This window comes from Pezoporus occidentalis, unplaced genomic scaffold (genome assembly GCF_034315485.1).
Source record: "Pezoporus occidentalis ecotype Australia unplaced genomic scaffold, CSIRO_AGI_Poc_V1 ctg640, whole genome shotgun sequence".
In the NCBI taxonomy this organism is placed as follows: Eukaryota; Metazoa; Chordata; class Aves; order Psittaciformes; family Psittacidae; genus Pezoporus; species Pezoporus occidentalis.
Genome location: NW_026915988.1, coordinates 1 through 21,574, shown reverse-complemented (window position 1 = coordinate 21,574; position 21,574 = coordinate 1). Strand labels below are relative to the sequence as shown.

Sequence of the window (21,574 nt, the reverse complement as noted above, 5' to 3'; positions counted from 1 at the left end):
AAAAAAGATGGAGCTTATTCAAAGGGATGGGGCTTAAAGGGGTGGAGCTTATTCAAAGGGGCGTGGCTTGTATTAAAGGGTGGGGCTTAATCAAGGAGGTGGGGCTTAACGCCCATGTCTTGAGCCTACCCATAGGGCGTGGCCTATTGGGGGGGGGGCGTGGCCTCCGGAGGGCCCCATCCTGAGCCGCCTCCCTGCCGCAGGTGCTGGCCCAGCAGCGCGCGGAGCAGCAGCGCCGGGAGCTGGCGCAGGCCACGAGCTCGGACGCGCCCATGGACCCGGTGACGTTCATCCAGACGCTGCCGTCGGAGCTGCGGCGCTCGGTGCTCGAGGACATGGAGGACAGCGTCCTGGCCGTCATGCCCCCGGACATCGCCGCCGAGGCGCAGGCGCTGCGCCGCGAGCAGGAGGCCCGCCAGCGCCAGCTCATGCACGAGAGGCTCTTCGGCCACTCCAGCACCTCCGCGCTCTCCGCCATCCTGCGCAGCCCCGGTGAGGAGGCACCGCTGGGCACGGACACCCCCGTTCCCCCCTCATTCCCCCCTCATTCCCCTCTCATTGCCCTCTCATTCCCCCCATTCTCCCTCCTGTTCCCCTCCCATTCCCTCTCCCATTCCCCCCCCCCATTTCCCCTCCCATTCCCCTCCTATTTCCCCTCCCATTCCCCTCCTATTTCCCCCTATTCCCCTCCCATTCCCTCTCCTATTCCCCCCCCATTACCCCCCTTCCCCCTCCCATTCCCCCCCATTCCCCCCCATTCCCCCTCTTATTCCCCCCCATTTCCCCTCCCATTCCCCCCCATTTCCCCTCACATTCTCCCCCATTCACCCCATTCCCAATCCTCCCAATTCACATTCCCCTCCAATCCCCCCTACTCCCATTCCCATTCCCCCCATTCCCAATCTCCCCTTTTCCTATTCCCATTCCCCCCCCATTCCCGTTCCCCATTCCCCCCAATCCCATCCCCCCCATTTCCCCCAATCCCATTCCCCCCATTCCCATTCCCCCCCCATTCCCCATTCCCCCCATTCCCCCTCTTCCCATTCCTCCCATTCCCATCCCCATTCCCATTCCCCTCATTCCCATCCCCCCCATTCCCATCCCCCCCATTCCCATCCCCCCCATTTCCATCCCATCCCCATTCCCCCCATTCCCCCATTCCCATCCCCCCCATTCCCATTCCCCCATTCCCATCCCCCCCCATTCCCCATCCCCATTCCCATTCCCCATTCCCATTCCCCATTCCCATTCCCCATCCCCATTCCCCATCCCCATTCCCCATCCCCATTCCCATTCCCATCCCCATTCCCCTGCCGTTCCCGCTGACTGCCATGTCCCCGCAGCGTTCACGAGCCGCCTGAGCGGGAGCCGGGGGGTGCAGTACACGCGCCTGGCGGTGCAGCGCGGGGGCACCTTCCACATGGGCGGCACCGCCGGGCACAGCAGGTACGGGGTGGGGGCACCAAACTGGGGCTGAATTCGAACCTGGTTGGAGCTGGGTTTGGGCTGGGTTTGAGCCTGATTTGAGCTGGGTTTGAACCTGATTTGAGCCTGATTTGATCTGGATTTGAGCCTGATTTGGTCTGGATTTGAGCCTGATTTCAACCTGATGTGATCAGGATTTGAGCTGGGTTTGAACCTGATTTGATCCAGATTTGAGTTGGGTTTGATTTGGATTTGAGCTGGGTTTGAACCTGATTTGATCCAGATTTGAGTTGGGTTTGATCCGGATTTGATCTGGGTTTGAACCTGATTTGATCCAGATTTGAGTTGGGTTTGATCCGGATTTGAGCTGGGTTTGAACCTGATTTGATCCAGATTTGAGTTGGGTTTGATCCAGATTTGAGCTGGGTTTTAGCCTGACTTGATCCAGATTTGAGCTGGGTTTCAACCTGACTTGATCCGGATTTCAGCTGGGTTTGAGCCTGATTTGGGCTGGGTTTGAGCTGGGTTTGAGCCTGATTTGGGCTGGGTTTGAGCTTGATTTGAACCTGATTTGATCTGGGTTTGATCCTGCTTTGAGCCGGGTTTGATCTAGGATTGATCCTGATTTGAAGCTGATTTGAGCTGGGTTTGATCCTGATTTGAGCTGGGCTTGATCCTGATTTGAACCTGGTTTGAGCCGGGTTTGATGCTGATTTGAGCTGGGTTTGATCCTGATTTGAGCTGGGCTTGATCCTGATTTGAACCTGATTTGAGCTGGGTTTGAGCCGGGTTTGATGCTGATTTGAAGCTGATTTGAGCTGGGTTTGATGCTCATTTGACCCTGATTTGGTCTGGGCTTGAACCTGATCTGATCCAGGCTTGATCCAGCTTCAATCCTTCTTCCCTCCCCATTCTCCCCCTCCCATTTCAGACCCTCAACCGGCAACGTGGACAACCTGCTGCGCCTGCGCGGGCGCCTGCTCCTGGACCACGAAGCCCTCTCGTGCCTCCTGGTGCTGCTCTTCGTGGACGAGCCCAAGCTGAACACGAGCCGCCTGCACCGCGTCCTGCGCAACCTCTGCTACCACGCGGCCACGCGGGGCTGGGTGGTGCGGAGCCTCCTCTCCATCCTGCAGCGCAGCAGCGAGAGCGAGCTCTGCCTCGAGGCCCCCCGCGCCCCACCGGCACCGGAGGAGCGCCCGCGCCGCGCACGAGCCCCCCCTCCCAGCAGCACCGCCGCCACCACCACCACCACCGGTACCACCACCACCACCACCGGTACCACCGAACCCCGCGCTCTCGACCTCCTGCACCGCGTGGAAGCTCGCAGCTCCGGGCAGCTCTCGTGGCTCTCCGTCTCCATGGATGCGGCGTTGGGATGCAGGACCAACATCTTCCAGATCCAAAGGGTGCCCGGCAGGAAGCACACGGAGAAACACGGTGGAGGCAGCGGCGGCGCCGCCGCCGGCTCCGCCGTCCACATCCACCCGCAGGCAGCGCCCGTCGTGTGCCGGCACGTCCTGGACACCCTCATCCAGCTGGCCAAGGTGAACGGAGGGGGGGTCTGGGGGGTGTAAAGGGTCCCTGATGGGGTTGGGGGGTCTCTGGGGCATGGTATGGGGTGTACAGAGGGTCCCTGATGGGGTTGGGGGGGGGGTCTAGGGCATGGTATGGGATGCATCAAGGGTCCTTCATGGGGTTGGGGGGGGCTGGGGTGCATAAAGGGTCCCTGATGGGGTCTGGGGGTGCATAAAGGGTCCCTGATGGGGTCTGGGGGGGCATAAAGGGTACCTGATGGGGATCAGGGTGTCCAGGGCGTGGTATGGGGGTATAAAGGGTCCCTGATGGGGTCTGGGGGGGCATAAAGGGTACCTGATGGGGTTCGGGGTGTCCAGGGCGTGGACAGGGTATAAAGGGTCCCTGATGGGGTCTGGGGGGGCATAAAGGGTACCTGATGGGGATCGGGGTGTCCAGGGCGTGGTATGGGGGTATAAAGGGTCCCTGATGGGGTTGGGGGGGTCTGGGGTGTGTTATGGGGTGCATGAAGGGTCCCTGATGGGGTTGGGGAGGTCCAGGGAGTGGTATGGGGTGTATAAAGGGTCCTTGATGGGGTTGAGGGGGTTTGGGATGTGTTATGGGGTGCATGAAAGGTCCCTGATGGGGTTGAGGGGCTCTGGGGCATGGTATGGGGTGTATAAAGAGTCCTTGATGGGGTTGGGGAGTCTGGGGTGCACTTTAGGTGGGGGCAGTCCCCAAAGCAGAAGTGGGGCCCCCCAAACCCCACACTGAGCTCCTTGGGGGTGCCTGGGGGACACTGTGTGTGTGTGTGTGGGGGTGGTTGCTATGGTTGCATTTGGGGGGGAAGGGGGGGTCACCACCCCCCTGCCCACCCTCCCCCCCCTCCCTTTTCCAGGTCTTTCCCAGCCACTTCACCCAGCAGCGGGGCCGGGATCCCAGCACGGAGCCGGAGCGGGAACGCGGCCCCCCCAAATCCGGGGGCAGCCCCTGCCCCCCCCCTCCTCCTCCTCCTCCTCCTCCTCCTCCTCCTCCTCCCCCACTTCCCCCCCTCCCTTCCCAAGCCCCTCCCGCCCCCCCACCCCCTCCCCCTTCTGCCGGGGCCCCTCCCCCAGCCCTGCCCCCTCCCCCCCCCCCCCCTTCCGGCAGCCTTTCCACCGATTTCTGGGACCTCTTGGTGAAGTTGGATAACATGAACGTGAGCCGGAAAGGGAAGAGCTCGGCCAAAACGGGCGCCGGGGGTGGGGGGCCGGAGCCCGAGGCCACGGGGATGGGCTTGGAAGCGTCGCCCTTGGGCCAGCTCATGAACATGCTGTCCCACGGCGTCATCCGCCGCAGCGCCCTCCTCACCGAGAAGCTGCTCCGGCTCCTGTCCCTCATCTCCATCGCTCTTCCCGAAGGTGGGAAAGGGGCTGAGGGGGGGGCAGGAGCCCCCCAAAACGCCCCCGCCGCAACGGGAGCCGGGGCGGCTCCGGGGAGTCCGGCGGCACAGAGCGGGAACGCCGGGAACGCGGCGGCGGGAGGGGGAGCTGCGGCTGGGGGTGAGAGAGAGGGGATATGGGGGGGATGGAGGTGGGGTACGGGTGGGGATATGGGTGGGGATGGAGAGATATGGATGGGGATGGAAGGATGGGAATGGGGATGGGGATATGGAGGGATGGAGATAGGGATATGGATGGGGATGGAAGGATGGGAATGGGGATGGGGATATGGATGGGGATATGGAGGGATGGAGATAGGGATATGGGTAGGGATGGAGAGATATGGATGGGGATGGAAGGATGGGAATGGGGATGGGGATATGGATGGGGATATGGAGGGATGGAGATAGGGATATGGGTGGGGATTGAGGGAGATGGATGGGGATGGAAGGATGGGAATGGGGGTGGGGATATGGATGGGGATATGGAGGGATGGAGATAGGGATATGGGTGGGGATTGAGAGAGATGGATGGGGATGGAAGAATGGGAATGGGGATGGGGATATGGAGGGATGGAGATAGGGATATGGGTGGGGATTGAGAGAGATGGATGGGGATGGAAGGATGGGAATGGGGATGGGGATATGGAGGAATGGAGATAGGGATATGGGTGGGGATTGAGAGAGATGGATGGGGATATGGGTGGGGATGGAGGGATATGGGTGGGATGGAGGGATGGGGAGAGGTATGGGGATACGGGTGGGGATGGAGGGACATGGGTGGGAATGGGGATATGGATGGGGATGGAGGGGTGGGGATATGGGTGGGGATGGAGGAACATGGATGTGAATGGGGATATGGGTGGGATACGGATGGGAAGGGAGGGGTGTGGATGGGGATAGGAATGGGGATATGGATGGGGATGGAGGAATGTGGATGGGGATATGGGGCTAAGGACATGGGACATGGGTGGAGGTGCCGTGATGGGGACATGAGACCAGGGATAGGGACATGGGTGGGAATGGGAGGATGGGGATGGGGACAGAGGAGTTAGGAACATGGGGATGGAGGCATGGATGGGGGACAGGGCTGGGGATGCAGATGTAAATGGGACATTGGGATAGGGTTGTGGACCAGGACATGGGGATGGATGGGGACATGGGGGTATGGGCAGAGGTGCCACCCTCCCCTCACCACCCCCATCCCCCCACCCCCCCTTGTCCCCAGCCTCCTCCAAGAGCTCCAAGTCACCAGCGAAGGGCCCCGAGAGCAGCCCTGACCCCCGGATGGCGGCCACGGGGCTGACCGAGAGCCAGCTCCAGCTCTCGGTGGAGGTGAGCACCCCCCCGGCCCCCCCCAACCCCCTCCACCCCCCATGTCCTATCCCCCCCCCCCCCCATACACATCCCCTGTCACCCACAGGTGCTGACGTCCCACTCGTGCTCCGAGGAGGGGCTGGAGGACGCGGCCAACGTCCTGCTCCAGCTCTCGCGCGGCGACGCCGGCACCAGGGACACGGTTCTGCGCCTGCTGCTCACCGGCGCCCGGCACCTCGGGGCCACCCTGTGCCGCCAGATCGGTGAGGCCATGGCCGCGGTGGTGGGGGGGTGGTTGGAGGGGGGTGGTACCGTTGGGTGTCATCCCCATGCCGGTGACACCGCGGGGCCGTGCCCGGTGCAGGGACGCTGCTGGCCGAGCTGAGGGAATACAACCTGGAGCAGCAGCGGCGGGCGCAGAGCGAGGCCCCGTCCCCCGAGGGGCTCCCCGAGGAGCAGCCACCCAGCGCCAAGCTCAAGGGCAAGATGCAGAGCCGGTGAGATGGGGACACCCCCCCCAGCACACACACACACCCCCCACTGTTCATTGTGGGCCCTCCTGGTAACTGTAGTGGGTGCTGTTAACCCGTGTCCCTACTGAGCGCAACCCTCACTGCTCCTGTTAACCCTTGTCCCTACTGAGCACAACCCTCATTGCTCCCGTTAACCCATGTCCCTACTGATGCCAACCCTCACTGCTCCCGTTAACCCATGTCCCTACTGATGTCAACCCTCACTGCTCCCGTTAACCCATGTCCCTACTGAGCACAACCCTCATTGCTCCCGTTAACCCTTGTTCCTATTGAGCACAACCCTCACTGCTCCCGTTAACCCTTGTTCCTATTGAGCACAACCCTCATTGCTCCCGTTAACCCTTGTTCCTATTGAGCACAACCCTCATTGCTCCTGTTAACCCGTGTCCCTACTGAGCACAACCCTCATTGCTCCTGTTAACCCGTGTCCCTACTGAGCACAACCCTCATTGCTCCTGTTAACCCGTGTCCCTACTGAGCACAACCCTCATTGCTCCTGTTAACCTGTGTCCCTACTGAGCACAACCCTCATTGCTCCCATTAACCCATGTCCCTACCGAGCACAACCCTCACTGCTCCCGTTAACCCATGTCCCTACCGAGCACAACCCTCACTGCTCCCGTTAACCCGTGTCCCTACTGAGCACAACCCTCATTGCTCCCGTTAACCCATGTCCCTACTGAGCACAACCCTCACTGCTCCCGTTAACCCTTGTTCCTATTGAGCACAACCCTCATTGCTCCCGTTAACCCGTGTCCCTACTGAGCACAACCCTCATTGCTCCCGTTAACCCATGTCCCTACTGAGCACAGCCCTCATTGCTCCCGTTAACCCGTGTCCCTACTGAGCACAACCCTCATTGCTCCTGTTAACCTGTGTCCCTACTGAGCACAACCCTCATTGCTCCCGTTAACCCATGTCCCTACTGAGCACAACCCTCATTGCTCCCGTTAACCCATGTCCCTACTGAGCACAACCCTCATTGCTCCCGTTAACCCATGTCCCTACTGAGCACAACCCTCATTGCTCCCGTTAAACCATGTCCCTACTGAGCACAACCCTCATTGCTCCTGTTAACCCATGTCCCTACTGAGCACAAGCCTCATTGCTCCCGTTAACCCATGTCCCTACTGAGCACAACCCTCATTGCTCCCGTTAACCCGTGTCCCTACTGAGCACAACCCTCATTGCTCCGTTTAGCCCATGTCCCTACTGAGCACAACCCTCATTGCTCCCGTTAACCCATGTCCCTACTGAGCACAACCCTCATTGCTCCGTTTAACCCATGTCCCTACTGATGCCAACCCTTGTTCCTGCCTTTGACCCTTGCCCTATTGACAACCCTTGTGTCTCCTGTTAACCCTTGACCCTACTGATGCCAGCCCTTGTTCCCCTTGTTAATCCTTGTCCCTATTGATGCCAACCCTTGTTCCTCCTGTTAACCCATGTCCCTACTGATGCCAACCCTTGTTCCTCCTGTTAACCCTTGCCCCTACCGATGCCCTTTGCCCATATTGATGCCAACCTTGTACCTCCCGTTAACCCTTGTCCCTATTGATGCCAACCCTTGTTCCTGCCGTTAACCCTTGTCCCTATTGATGCCAACCCTTGTTCCTCCCGTAAACCCTTGTCCCTATTGATGCCAACCCTTGTTCCTGCCGTTAACCCTTGGCCCTACTGACAACCTGCGTCTCCTGTTAACCCTTCCCCTACCGATGCCCTCTGTCCCTACCGATGCCAACCTTGTTCCTCCCGTTAACCCATGCCCCTACTGATGCCAACCCTTGTTCCTGCCATTGACCCATGTCTCTACTGATGCCAACCCTTGTTCCTCCCGTTAACCCATGTCCCTACTGATGCCAACCCTTGTTCCTGCCATTAACCCTTGCCCCTACTGACAACCTGTGTCTCCTGTTAACCCTTGCCCCTACCGATGCCCTTTGCCCATATTGATGCCAACCTTGTTCCTCCCATTAACCCTTGTCCCTACTGATGTCAACCCTTGTTCCTGACATTGACCCATGCCCCTACTGACACCAACCTCTCCCCCCACCTCCACCCTGTTCCCTCCAGGTTCGACACAGCCGAGAGCGTGGTGATCGTGGCGTCGCAGAAGCGGGCGCTGGGCGGGCGGGAGCTGCAGCTGCCCTCCATGTCCGTGCTCACCTCCAAGACGTCCACGCAGCGCTTCTTCCTCCGCGTGCTGCAGGTCATCATCCAGCTGCGCGACGACACGCGCCGGGCGCACAAGAAGGCCAAGCAGGCCGGGCGCCTGGGTAAGGCCCCGTCCCTCGCCCCATTGAGCTCCTTTGCACCCCACTTCGTGTGCCCCTCACGCAGCCTTTTCTCTTTCTCTCCCTCTCTCTGTCCGTGTCGCCCACGCCGCAGGCGCCGGGGGCCTCGGGGCGGCTGGCAGCATCCAAGCAGCCGTCCGGCAGCTGGAGGCCGAGGCCGACGCCATCATACAAATGGTACGTGAGGGCGGCAGCAGGTGCACACGGGTAGCACGGCCGCCCTTCCTCCTTCCGCCGCCTCCTCCTCCTCCTCTCTGCCGCCTTAGGGTTCTCTTCCTCTTCGCCCTCCTCCTTTGCCTCTGCCTCATCCGCCTGCCTCTTCCTCCTCTGCTTCCTCTTCCTCCTCTGCTTCCTCTTCCTCCTCTGCTTCCTTTTCCTCCTCTTCCTTCTTACTCTTTTCTTCCTCCTCACCCGCTTCCTTCACGCTCCTCCTCCTCCTTTTCCTCCTCCCTCTCTCCCCCCACTCCCCTCTTCCTGCTCCTTCTCTCCCTCCTTTCTTTACCCTCCTTTTCCTCCTCCTTTTCCTTTTCCTCTGCCTCCTCCTCCTCCTCATTCCCTCTTCCTCCTCCTCCTCTGCTTCCTCTTCCTCTGCCTTATTCTTTTCTTCTTCCTCACCCCCTTCCTTCACACTCCTCCTCTTTTTCCTCCTCCCTCTCCTCTTCCTGCTCCTTCTCTCCCTCCTTCCTTCACCCTCCTCTTCCTCCTTCTCCTTTTCCTCTTCCTCCTCCTCTGCTTCCTCTTCCTCCTCTGCTTCCTCTTCCTCCTCTGCTTCCTCTTCCTCCTCTGCTTCCTCTTCCTCCTCTGCTTCCTCTTCCTCCTCTTTCTCTGCCTTCTTACTCTTTTCTTCCTCCTTGCCCTCTTCCTTCACCCTCCTCCTTTTCCTCCTCTGCTTCCTCCCTCTCTTCCCTCACTCCCCTCTTCCTGCTCCTCCTCTCCCTCCTTCCTTCACCCTCCTTCCTTCACCCTCCTCTTCCTTCTCCTCCTCCTTTTCGTCTTCCTCATCCACCTGCCTCCTTCTCCTCATTCCCTCTTCTCCTTTTCCGCCTCTTCTGCCTTCTCCCTGTCTTCCTTCACCCTCCTCTTCCTCCTCCTTCTCTTCCTTTTCTTCCTCCTCATTCTCTCTCCTTTTTCCTACTCTTCCTTTTCTTCCTCCTCCTCTTCTTCCTCTTCCTCCCCCTTTTCCCCCTTTTCCTCCCCCTTCCTCCTCCTTCCTTTCCTCCTCCTTCTCTTCCTTCACCCTCCTCTTCCTCCTCTCCTTCTCCCTTTTCTTCTTCCTTTTCTTCCTTTTCCTCCCCCTCGTTTTCCTCCTCATTCTCTTCCTCTTTCTTCCTCCTTTTCTTTCTCCTCCTCTTCTTCCTGCTTCTCTTCCTCTTCCTCCTCATTCTCTTTTTCCTTTTCCCTCTTCTTCCTTTTCTTCCTCCTTCTCCTCTCCACTTTTCTCTGTTCCCTCCTGCTCTTCCTCCTCTTCCCCCCCTCTCACCCTTCCTCTTCCTCCCCCTTTTACCCTCCTCCTCCTCCCATCCCATTCCTGCTTCTCTTCCTCTCCAAGCCCTCCATGGGGGGGGGGGCGGTATTTGGGCTCCATGGGGGGGTCCCGTCCCCCTAAACCTGCTCCTGCCCCCCTGCAGTCGGAGGCTGGGCCTGCGGACGCCGCTCCCCGTCGGGATGAATCCCCCATGGATGTGGATCAGCCGTCGCCAGCCCCCCAGGACAACCCCTCCGTGGGTGAGAGACCCCCCAGTGCACCTCAGTGCATCCCAGTGCCCCTCCCAGTGCAACCCAGTGCATCCCAGTGCCCCTCAGTGCATCCCAGTGCCCCTCCCAGTGCAACCCAGTGCATCCCAGTGCCCCTCAGTGCATCCCAGGGACCCCCCCAGTGCATCCCAGTGCCCCTCAGTGCATCCCAGGGACCCCCCCAGTGCATCCCAGTGCCCCTCAGTGCAACCCAGTGCATCCTAGTACATCCCAATGCATCCCAGTGTCCCCCCCGTGCATCCCAGTGTCCCCCCCGTGCAACCCAGTGCATCCCATTGCTGCAACCCAGTGCCCCCCCAGTGCATTCCAGTGCATCCCATTGCTCCCCCCCAGTGCAACCCAGTGCCATCCCAGTGCAACCCAGTGCTCCCTATTGCATCCCAGTGCAACCCAGTGCCCCTCAATGCAAGCCAGTGCCCCCCATTGCACCCCAGTGCCCCCCAGTGCATCCCAATGCCCCCATTGCACCCCAATGCCCCCCAGTGCATCCCAATGCCCCCATTGCACCCCAGTGCATCCCAGTGCCCACCTCCCCATTGCACCCCAATGCCCCAGACTCCCCATCCCGATGCCTCCCACTCCGTGCCTGGCTCCATCCTGGCGCTCCTCCCATTGGATCCCAGTTGGGAAGCGGCCGAACTGGACCACAATTGGGGTGGTGGTGGTGGTGGGGAGGGGGGGGGTGATGATGATGGGGAAGGGTCCTGACTGTGTCACCCCCCCCCCCCCCATCATCCCCACAGGCTCGGAGGGGCCGGAGCGGGACGAGCGGCCCCCGGAGCTGCCCCTGCTGAGCGAGCAGCTCTGCCTGGACGAGCTCTGGGATATGCTGGGGGAGTGCCTCAAGGAGCTCGAGGAGTCCCACGACCAGCACGCCGTGCTCGGTGGGTCTATGGGGTGGGGGGGAGCGCTATGGGGTGATGGGGGGGGGGGGGGCACAGGGCCCTCTGGGTACCCCCTGCCCCCAGCATCCTGTCCCAAGCAGGGTGATGGCTCTGCAGCATCCATGCCACATCCCCCCTCCACCACCACCACCATGGGGTTGGGGTGCCCCTCATACCCCCTGTATTCCCCCCCGCCCTTAGTGATGGAGACCCCTGGTACTTTAGGGGGTCCCCAAGCCCCCCCCCCCCCCACCTTGGGAAGGGGTTTGGGGGGGGGGGGTTTAGAGGGGATTTGGGGTTGTTTGGGGCTGTTGAAATGCATCCATCCCCCATACCCAGCCCTGTCCCAAGCAGGATGATCCCCCCCTCCCAATTCCTGGGGTCCCCTTTATACCCATTACCCCCCTCTCTCCATGCCCCCCCCATTCCCATGGTCCCTGTTACCCCCATTTTGCCCCTATCTCTCCACCCTTCCATTCCCATGGTCCCCGTTACCCCCATTCTCCCCCCATCTCTCTGCCCCCCCATTCCCCCCCATCTCTCTGCCCCCCCATTCCCCCCATCTCTCTGCCCCCCCCCATTCCCCCCATCTCTCTGCCCCCCCCATTCCCCCCCATCTCTCTGCCCCCCCATTCCCCCCCATCTCTCTGCCCCCCCATTCCCCCCCATCTCTCTGCCCCCCCCATTCCCCCATCTCTCTGCCCCCCCCATTCCCCCCCATCTCTCTGCCCCCCCATTCCCCCCCATCTCTCTGCCCCCCCATTCCCCCCCCATCTCTCTGCCCCCCCATTCCCCCCCATCTCTCTGCCCCCCCATTCTCTGCCCCCCCATTCTCCCCCATCTCTCTGCCCCCCATTCTCCCCATCTCTCTGCCCCCCCATTCCCCCCCCATCTCTCTGCCCCCCCATTCCCCCCCATCTCTCTGCCCCCCCATTCTCCCCCCATCTCTCTGCCCCCCCATTCTCCTCTGCCCCCCCCCCCCCCCCATCTCTCTGCCCCCCCATTCCCCCCATCTCTCTGCCCCCCATTCCCCCCCATCTCTCTGCCCCCCCATTCCCCCATCTCTCTGCCCCCCCCATTCCCCCCCATCTCTCTGCCCCCCCATTCTCCCCCCATCTCTCTGCCCCCCCATTCCCCCATCCCTCTGCCCCCCCATTCCCCCCCATCTCTCTGCCCCCCCATTCTCCCCCGTCTCTCTGCCCCCCCCATTCCCCCCATCTCTCTGCCCCCCCCCATTCCCCCCATCTCTCTGCCCCCCCATTCCCCCCCATCTCTCTGCCCCCCCATTCCCCCCCCATTCCCCCCATCTCTCTGCCCCCCCCATTCCCCGCCATCTCTCTGCGCCCCCCATTCCCATGGTCCCCGTTACCCCCATTCTCCTATCTCTCCGCCCCCCCCATTTCCCCCATCTCTCTGACCCCCATTCCCCCCCCCATCTCTCTGCCCCCCATTCCCCCCATCTCTCTGCCCCCCCATTCTCCCCCATCTCTCTGCCCCCCCCATTCCCCCCCATCTCTCTGCCCCCCCATCACCCCCTCTCTCCCTGTTGCCCCCCCCAGTGCTGCAGCCCGCCGTCGAAGCCTTCTTCCTGGTGCACGCCACGGAGCGGGAGAGCAAGCCCCCGGTGCGGGATACCCGGGAGAGCCAATTGGCCCACATCAAGGACGAGCCCCCCCCGCTGTCCCCCGCCCCCCTGACCCCCGCCACCCCCTCCTCCCTGGACCCCTTCTTCTCCCGCGAGCCCTCCTCCATGCACATCTCGGCCAGTTTGCCCCCCGACACCCAAAAGTTCCTGCGCTTCGCTGGTGAGTGGGGGGGGGGGGGGCTGGGGGGATGGGAGAGGGATTTGGGGGGGGGGAGGGGGATGGGGGGGGGTTGGGGGTGATGGAAAGGGGGATTCATTGTGATGGGAAGGGGTTTGGGGGTGATGGGAATGGGATTGGGGGTCATGGGAGGGGGATTGGGGGGTTCAGGTGATGGGAGGGGGATTGGGGGTGATGGGAGGGGGATGGGGGGATGGGAGGGCATTTGGGGGTGATGGGAGAGGGATTGGGGGTGATGGGAATGGGATTGGGGTGATGGGAGGGGGATTGGGGGGTTCAGGTGATGGGAGGGGGATTGGGGGTGATGGGAGGGGGATGGGGGGATGGGAGGGCATTTGGGGGTGATGGGAGAGGGATTGGGGGTGATGGGAATGGGATTGGGGTGATGGGATGGGGATTGGGGGGGAGGGGGATGGGGGGGATTGGGGGTGATGGAAAGGGGGATTCATTGTGATGGGAAGAGGTTTGGGGGTGATGGGAATGGGATTGGGGTGATGGGATGGGGATTGGGGGGGATGGGAGGGCATTTGGGGGTGATGGGAGAGGGAGGGGGGTGATGGGAGAGGGATTGGGGGTGATGGGAATGGGATTGGGGTGATGGGATGGGGATTGGGGCGGAGGGGGATGGGGGGGTTGGGGGTGATGGAAAGGGGGGTTCATTTTGATGGGAAGGGGTTTGGGGGTGATGGGAATGGGATGGGGGTGATGGGATGGGGTGGGGATGGGGGGTGACAGGGGATTTGGGGGGGATGGGGGGTGATGGGAGGGGATTTGGGGGTGATGGGAATGGGATTGGGGTGATGGGAGGGAGATTGGGGGGGGAGGGGAATGGGGGGGATTGGGGGGGATGGAAAGGGGGGTTCATTGTGATGGAAGGGGGGTTGGGGGTTCAGGTGATGGGGTGGGGATGGGGGGTGACAGGGGATTTGGGGGTGATGGGAGGGGGATGGGGGGTGATGGGAGGGGATTTGGGGGTGATGGGAATGGGATTGGGGTGATGGGATGGGGATTGGGGGGGAGGGGGATGGGGGGGTTGGGGGTTGGGGGTGATGGAAAGGGGGGTTCATTGTGATGGAAGGGGGTTGGAGGTTCAGGTGATGGGGTGGGGATGGGGGGTGACAGGGGATTTGGGGGGGATGGGAGGGGGATGGGGGTGATGGGAGGGGATTTGGGGGTGATGGGAATGGGATTGGGGTGATGGGAGGGGGATTGGGAGCGTTCAAGTGATGGGAAGGGTATTGGGGGTGATGGGAAGGGGATTGGGGTGGGTTCGGGTGACGGGATGGGGATGGGGGGTGATGGGAGGGGGTTTAGGGGGATTTGGGGGTGTTTGGAGTGATGGGAGGGGGATTTGGGGGTGCTTGGAGCAATGGGAGGGGGAATTGGGGTGATGGGAGGGGGATTGGGAACGATGGGGGTGTTTGGGGCCTTGGGAAGTGGATTTGGGGTGGGATTGGGGGGTGTTTGGGGCATTTGGAGGGGTTTTGGGGGGGGGTTGAGATGATGGGATGGGGCTTAGGGAAGATAAAAGAGGGGGGACCTCGGGCTCCCAAGAGCCTTGGGGAGGCTTTTGGGGTGTTGGGAGGCGGTGTGGGAGCAGCCGGGGTGTTGGGAACAGGGCTGGGAAGGGATTTGGGGGCACCTGGAGCTTTGGGAAGCGCCTTTGGGGTCCCCTCTTCACGGCCCTTTGCCTCCTTTGGGGCACCCAAGGTGGTGGCACATCCCCTCCTCCCCCCCTCGTTTCCTACGCAAGAACCCCCCCTTTTTGGGGTGTCCACCCCATAACCCCTCTGTGTCCGTCCCCCCTCCGCCCCATAGAGACCCACCGGACGGTGCTGAACCAGATCCTGCGTCAATCCACGACCCACTTGGCCGATGGCCCCTTCGCCGTCCTGGTCGACTACATCCGAGTGCTGGACTTCGATGTCAAGCGCAAGTACGAGGCCGGGGCCTTGAGATGGGATGGGGGGGAAAGGGGGTGAAATATAGAGGGGGGGTCCCCTAAAGCCTGGTTTTGGGGTGCTCCCACCCCCCCCCCAGGTACTTCCGTCAGGAGCTGGAGCGGTTGGATGAGGGCCTGCGCAAGGAGGACATGGCCGTGCACGTGCGGCGCGACCACGTCTTCGAGGACTCCTATAGGGAGCTGCATCGGAAGTCCCCCGAGGAGATGAAGAACAGGCTGTGAGTGCCCAGAGACACCCAAAGTACAGCCAGAGACACCCAAAGTACAGCCAGAGACACCCAAAATACACCCAAGCTACACCCAGAGACACCTGAAATACACCCAGACACACCCAGAATACACCCGGAGACTCCCAAAATACACCCACAGACCCAAAATGCACCCAAGCTACACCCAGAGACACCTGAAATACACCCAGACACACCCAAAATACACCCAGAATACACCTGGAGACTCCCAAAATACACCCGGAGACACTCAAAATACACCCAGAGACCAAAAAGACACCCAGAAACATCTGAAATACACCCGGAGACTCCCAAAATACACCCAGAATACAGTCAGAGGCACACGAAATACACCCATAGATGCCTGAAACACAGCAAGAGACACCCAGAATACACCCAGAGACACCGAGACACCCCAAATCCACCCAGAAACACCCCAGAAGCACCCCAAAATCCACCCAGAAACATCCAAAGATACATCAACACCCCAAAATCTAAGCAGACACCCAAAACCCACCCAGAAACACCCCAAATCCAGTGCAAAACCACCCCAAATCCACCCAGAAACACCCCAATGCAGTGCAAAACCACCCCAAATCCACCCAGAAACACCCAAAATCCCCCTACAAGCACCCTAAAATCCACCCAGACACACCCCAAATCCACCCAGAAGCACCCAACCCCCCTCTAACCCCCCCCAAACCCCCCATTTCTCCCTCTCCCCCCCCCCAGGTACATCGTGTTTGAGGGCGAGGAGGGGCAGGACGCGGGGGGCCTGCTGCGGGAGTGGTACATGATCATCTCGCGGGAGATGTTCAACCCCATGTACGCGCTGTTCCGCACGTCGCCGGGGGACAGGGTCACCTACACCATCAACCCCTCGTCCCACTGCAACCCCAACCACCTGAGCTACTTCAAGTTCGTGGGGCGCATCGTGGCCAAGGCCGTGTACGACAACCGCCTGCTCGAGTGTTACTTCACCCGCTCCTTCTACAAGCACATCCTGGGCAAGTCCGTCAGGTGAGAGGGGATGGGGGGGGTTGACAGCCGGCTCCGGGGTGTTAGAGCATCCTGATGGGGTGTAGAACACCTTATATGGTGATGGACACCCAGCTTCGGTGGTGGAACCACCTTTATGGGGTGATGGACACCCATCTTGGGGTGTGGAACCGCCTTCATGGGGTGTAGAACAGCCTTGCATGGTGAGGGACACCTGGCTTGGGGTGTTAAAGCATCCTCATGGGGTGTAGGACCACCTTCGTGGGGTATAGAACAGCCTTGCATGGTGAGGGACACCTGGCTTGGGGTGTTAAAGCATCCTCATGGGGTGTAGGACCACCTTCAGGGGGTGTAGAACAGCCTTGCATGGTGATGGACACCTGGCTTGGGCTGTTAAAGCATCCTCATGGGGTGTAGGACCACCTTCAGGGGGTGTAGGACCACCTTCAGGGGGTGTAGAACAGCCTTGCATGGTGATGGACGCCTGTTTGGGGTGTTAAAGCTTCCTTACAGGGTGATGGACACCCCGTCTTGAGGTGTGGAACCACCTTCATTGGGTGTAGGACTGCCTTCATGGGGTGTAGGACCGCCTTCATGGGGTGTAGAACAGCCTTGCATGGTGATGGACACCTGGCTTGGGCTGTTAAAGCATCCTCATGGGGTGATGGACACCCATCTTAGGGTGATGGTCAACCTTTTTGAGGTGGAGAACCCCATTTTTAAGGTGTAGATTCCCCTTCTTGGGGTGTAGAGCCCCCTTTTTGAAGTGTTGAACCACATTTTTTGGGTGTAGAACCCCATTTTTAAAGTGCAGAACCCCATTTTCAGGGTGTAGAACCCCTTTTTTGGGTGTAGAACCCCATTTTGGGGGTATAGGACCCCTTTTCAAGTATTGAACCCTGTTTTTGAGGTGTAGAACCCCTTTTTGGGGTTGTCTAACCCTGTTTTGGGGCTGTAGAACCCCATTTCGGGGCTGTAGAACCCCCTTTTGGGGCTTTAGAACCTCATTTTTGGCTGTAGAACCCCCATTTTTGGGTGTAGAGCCTCATTTTTTGGCTGTGGAACCCCCTTTTAGCGGTGTAGAACCCTGTTTTTGGGCTGTAGAACCTCAGGATCTGGCTGTAGAACCCTCTTTTTGGGCTGTAGAACCCCCTTTTTGGCTGTAGAACCCCGTTTTTGGGTGTAGAACCTCGTTTTTTGGCTGTGGAACCCCCTTTTAGCGGTGTAGAACCCTGTTTTTGGGCTGTAGAACCTTGGGATCTGGCTGTAGAACCCCCTTTTTGGGCTGTAGAACCCCATTTTTGGGTGTAGAACCCCATTTTTGGCTGTAGAACCTCGTTTTTTGGCTGTGGAACACCCTTTTAGCGGTGTAGAACCCCCTTTTTGGCTGTCAAACCCCCGTTTTGGGGGTGCTGACCCCGCTGTGGCGCAGGTACACGGACATGGAGAGCGAGGATTACCACTTCTACCAGGGCCTGGTCTATCTGCTGGAGAACGACGTCTCCACCCTGGGCTACGACCTCACCTTCAGCACCGAGGTACCCCCCCCAAACCAGGGACACCCCAAAACCCGGCCTCGGGGTGCCCCCAGCACCACCAACCCCTCTCCCCCTCAGGTCCCAGGGGTTTCCCCCTTTTTGGGGGGGTCCCCCTGTCCCAATGCTGTCCCTCGGGGTGTCCCCTGCTTTGGGGGGGTCCCCCCCATCCCACTGGTGTCCCCTTTGGTCTTGGGGTGTCCCCCCCTATTCCAGGGGTGCCCCTAAGTCCCAAAGGGGTCTCCCCTGTTCTTGGGGTGTCCCCTGCTTTGGGGGGGTCCCCCCTGTCCCAATGGTTTCCCCTTTGTTCCCGGGGTGCCCCCCCTCCTTTGGGGGTGTCCCTTGACCCCCTCCACCCCCCCCCCATTCAGGTGCAGGAGTTTGGGGTGTGCGAGGTCCGGGACCTGAAGCCCAACGGAGCCAACGTCCTGGTGACGGAGGAGAACAAGAAGGAGTACGTGCACCTCGTGTGCCAGATGCGCATGACCGGTGAGCACCGGGCGGGTATTGACAGCGTTCCCAGTGACATTCCAAACGTTCCCAACGACATTCCCAGCATCCCCAACAACATTCCAAACGTTCCCAACGACGTTCCCAACATCCCCAACAACATTCCCAACATCCCCAACATTCCAAACGTTCCCAACGACATTCCCAACATCCCCAACAACATTCCCAACATCCCCAACATTCCAAACGTTCCCAACGACATTCCCAGCATCCCCAACAACATTCCAAACGTTCCCAACATCCCCAACAGCATTCCAAACGTTCCCAACGACATTCCCAACATCCCCAACAACATTCCAAACGTTCCCAACATCCCCAACAGCATTCCCAACGTTCCCAACAGCATTCCCAAAGACATTCCCAACACTCCCAACATTTCCAACATTCCCAACGTTCCTAATGTTGTTCCCAACAATGTTCCCAACATTCCCAACACCATTCCCAACACCATTCCCAGCAACATTCCCAGCATTCCCAACAATTTTCCCAACACCATTACCAGCATTCCCAGCAACCTTCCCAACACCATTCCCAACACCATTCCCAACAACTTTCCCAACAACATTCCCAGCATTCCCAGCAACATTCCCAGCACTCCCAACAGCATTCCCAGCATTCCCAACATTCCCAGCAACCTTCCCAACACCATTCCCAGCATTCCCAACACCTTTCCCAACAACATTCCCAGTATTCCCAACCCCATTCCCAACAACTTTCCCAACACCATTCCCAACACCTTTCTCAACACCTTTCTCAACAACTTTCCCAACATTCCTAGCAACATTCCCAGCATTCCCAACCCCATTCCCAACAACCCCCATTCCCAACCCCATTCCCGCCCCGTTCCCACTGACCCCGCCGTTATCCCGCAGGAGCCATCCGGAAGCAGCTGGCCGCCTTCCTGGAGGGTTTCTATGAGATCATCCCCAAGCGCCTCATCTCCATCTTCACGGAGCAGGAGCTGGAGCTGCTCATCTCGGGGCTGCCCACCATCGACATCGACGACCTCAAGGCCAACACCGAGTACCACAAGTACCAGGGCAACTCCATCCAGGTGGGCACTGCCCCCAGACAGACCCCAATCAGCCCCAAAACGGCCCCAAATCGGCCCCAAAACAGCCCAAAAACAGACCCCAAAACAGCCCAAAAACTGTCCAAAAACTGCCCAAAATCAGCCCCCAAACAGCCCCAAATCAGCCCAAAACCAGGCCAAAAACTGTCCCAAAACAGCCCCAAATCAGGCCAAAACCAGTCCCAAAACAGCCCCAAACCAGTCCCCAGAACAGCCCCCAAAACTACCCCAAACCACCCAGGAAATACCCCAACCCCCCCAAAAACCACCCCAAAGCACCCAGAAATACCCCAGAACACCCAGAAAATACCCTAAAACCACCTCCAAACCACCCAGAAAATACCCCAAAACCACCCTAAAACCACTCCAAAACCCACCCCAAAACACCCAGAAAATACCCCAAAACCACCTAAAACCACTCCAAAACCCACCCCAAACCACTCCAAAACCCACCCCAAAACACCCAGAAATACCTCAAAACTACCCTAAAACCACTCCAAAACGCACTCCAGAACACCCAGAAATACCCCAAAACCCACCCCAAAACACCCAGAAATACCTCAAAACCACCCTAAAACCACTCCAAAACCACCATAAAACCACTCCAAAACCCACCCAAAACACCCAGAAATACCCCAAACCCACCCCAAAACACCCAGAAATACCCCAAACCCACCCCAAAACACCCAGAAATACCTCAAAAACCACCCTAAAACCACTCCAAAACCCACCCAAAACACCCAGAAATACCTCAAAACCACCCTAAAACCACTCCAAAACCACCATAAAACCACTCCAAAACCCACCCAAAACACCCAGAAATACCCCAAACCCACCCCAAAACACCCAGAAATACCCCAAACCCACCCCAAAACACCCAGAAATACCTCAAAAACCACCCTAAAACCACTCCAAAACCCACCCAAAACACCCAGAAATACCCCAAAACCCACCCCAAAACACCCAGAAATACCCCAAACCCACCCCAAAACACCCAGAAATACCTCAAAACCACCCTAAAACCACTCCAAAACCACCATAAAACCACTCCAAAACCCACCCAAAACACCCAGAAATACCTCAAACCCACCCAAAACACCCAGAAATACCTCAAACCCACCCAAAACACCCAGAAATACCTCAAACCCACCCCAAAACACCCAGAAATAGCCCAAACCCACCCCAAAACACCCAGAAATAGCCCAAACCCACCCCAAAACACCCAGAAATACCCCAAACCCACCCCAAAACCCCCAGAAATACCTCAAACCCACCTCAAAACACCCAGAAATACCCCAAACCCGCCCCAAAACCCCCAGAAATACCCCAAACCCACCCCAAAACACCCAGAAATACCCCAAACCCACCCCAAACCCTCCCCAGATCCAGTGGTTCTGGCGGGCGCTGCGCTCCTTCGACCAGGCCGACCGCGCCAAGTTCCTGCAGTTCGTGACGGGCACGTCCAAGGTGCCCCTGCAGGGCTTCGCCGCCCTCGAGGGCATGAACGGCATCCAGAAGTTCCAGATCCACCGCGACGACCGCTCCACCGACCGCCTGCCCTCGGCGCACACCTGGTACCGCCGGCGCGCGCAGGGACGCGGGGCGGACGCGGGGTGGACGTGGGATGAACATGGATACGGGGTGGATGTAGATACGGGGTGGACGTGGGATGGACGTGGATACGGGATGGACGGGGGTATGGGATGGATGTGGACACGGGATGGACGTGGATATGGGATGGATGTGGGATGGACGTGGGTACGGGATGGACATGGATATGGGATGGACGTGGACACGGGATGGACATGGATATGGGATGGACGTGGGTACGAGATGGACGTGGATATGGGATGGACGTGGGTACGGGATGGACATGGGTACGGGATAGACGTGGATATGGGATGGATGTGGATACGGGGTGGACATGGGATGGACATGGTTATGGGATTGACGTGGATATGGGATGGATGTGGACACGGGATGGATGTGGGTACGGGATGGACGTGGATATGGGATGGATGTGGATACGGGGTGGACATGGGATGGACATGGTTACGGGATGGACATGGATATGGGATGGACGTGGACACGGGATGGATGTGGGTATGGGATGGACGTGGATGTGGGATGGACATGGATATGGGATGTGGGATGGATGTGGATATGGGATGGATGTGGACATGGGATGGACATGGACATGGATACGGGATGGACGTGGGATGGATACGGGATGGACGTGGATAGTGGATGTGGGGTGGATGTGGATATGGGATGGATGTGGATATGGGATGTGGGATGGACA

The 21,574-nt window shown here is 59.4% G+C and overlaps 1 protein-coding gene across 1 annotated transcript in view; it reads left to right on the top strand.

Annotated features, from left to right (window-relative positions):
* The window catches only part of LOC134174954 (E3 ubiquitin-protein ligase HUWE1-like), a gene marked incomplete at both ends in the record, with an annotated part of 34,920 nt that extends 13,788 nt beyond the window's left edge, over positions 1-21,132 (top strand). The window contains 19 exons of the mRNA XM_062640347.1: positions 204-492; positions 1,344-1,446; positions 2,357-2,972; positions 3,839-4,481; positions 5,589-5,695; positions 5,784-5,940; positions 6,042-6,174; positions 8,284-8,486; positions 8,599-8,681; positions 10,133-10,229; positions 11,003-11,143; positions 12,703-12,948; positions 14,785-14,902; positions 15,007-15,147; positions 15,889-16,176; positions 17,588-17,693; positions 18,062-18,179; positions 19,073-19,254; positions 20,656-21,132. Coding sequence (XP_062496331.1) covers positions 204-492; positions 1,344-1,446; positions 2,357-2,972; positions 3,839-4,481; positions 5,589-5,695; positions 5,784-5,940; positions 6,042-6,174; positions 8,284-8,486; positions 8,599-8,681; positions 10,133-10,229; positions 11,003-11,143; positions 12,703-12,948; positions 14,785-14,902; positions 15,007-15,147; positions 15,889-16,176; positions 17,588-17,693; positions 18,062-18,179; positions 19,073-19,254; positions 20,656-21,132 — 4,248 coding nt within the window. The remainder of the gene's footprint in view (positions 1-203; positions 493-1,343; positions 1,447-2,356; positions 2,973-3,838; positions 4,482-5,588; positions 5,696-5,783; positions 5,941-6,041; positions 6,175-8,283; positions 8,487-8,598; positions 8,682-10,132; positions 10,230-11,002; positions 11,144-12,702; positions 12,949-14,784; positions 14,903-15,006; positions 15,148-15,888; positions 16,177-17,587; positions 17,694-18,061; positions 18,180-19,072; positions 19,255-20,655) is intronic.
* Positions 21,133-21,574: the final 442 nt, after the last annotated feature.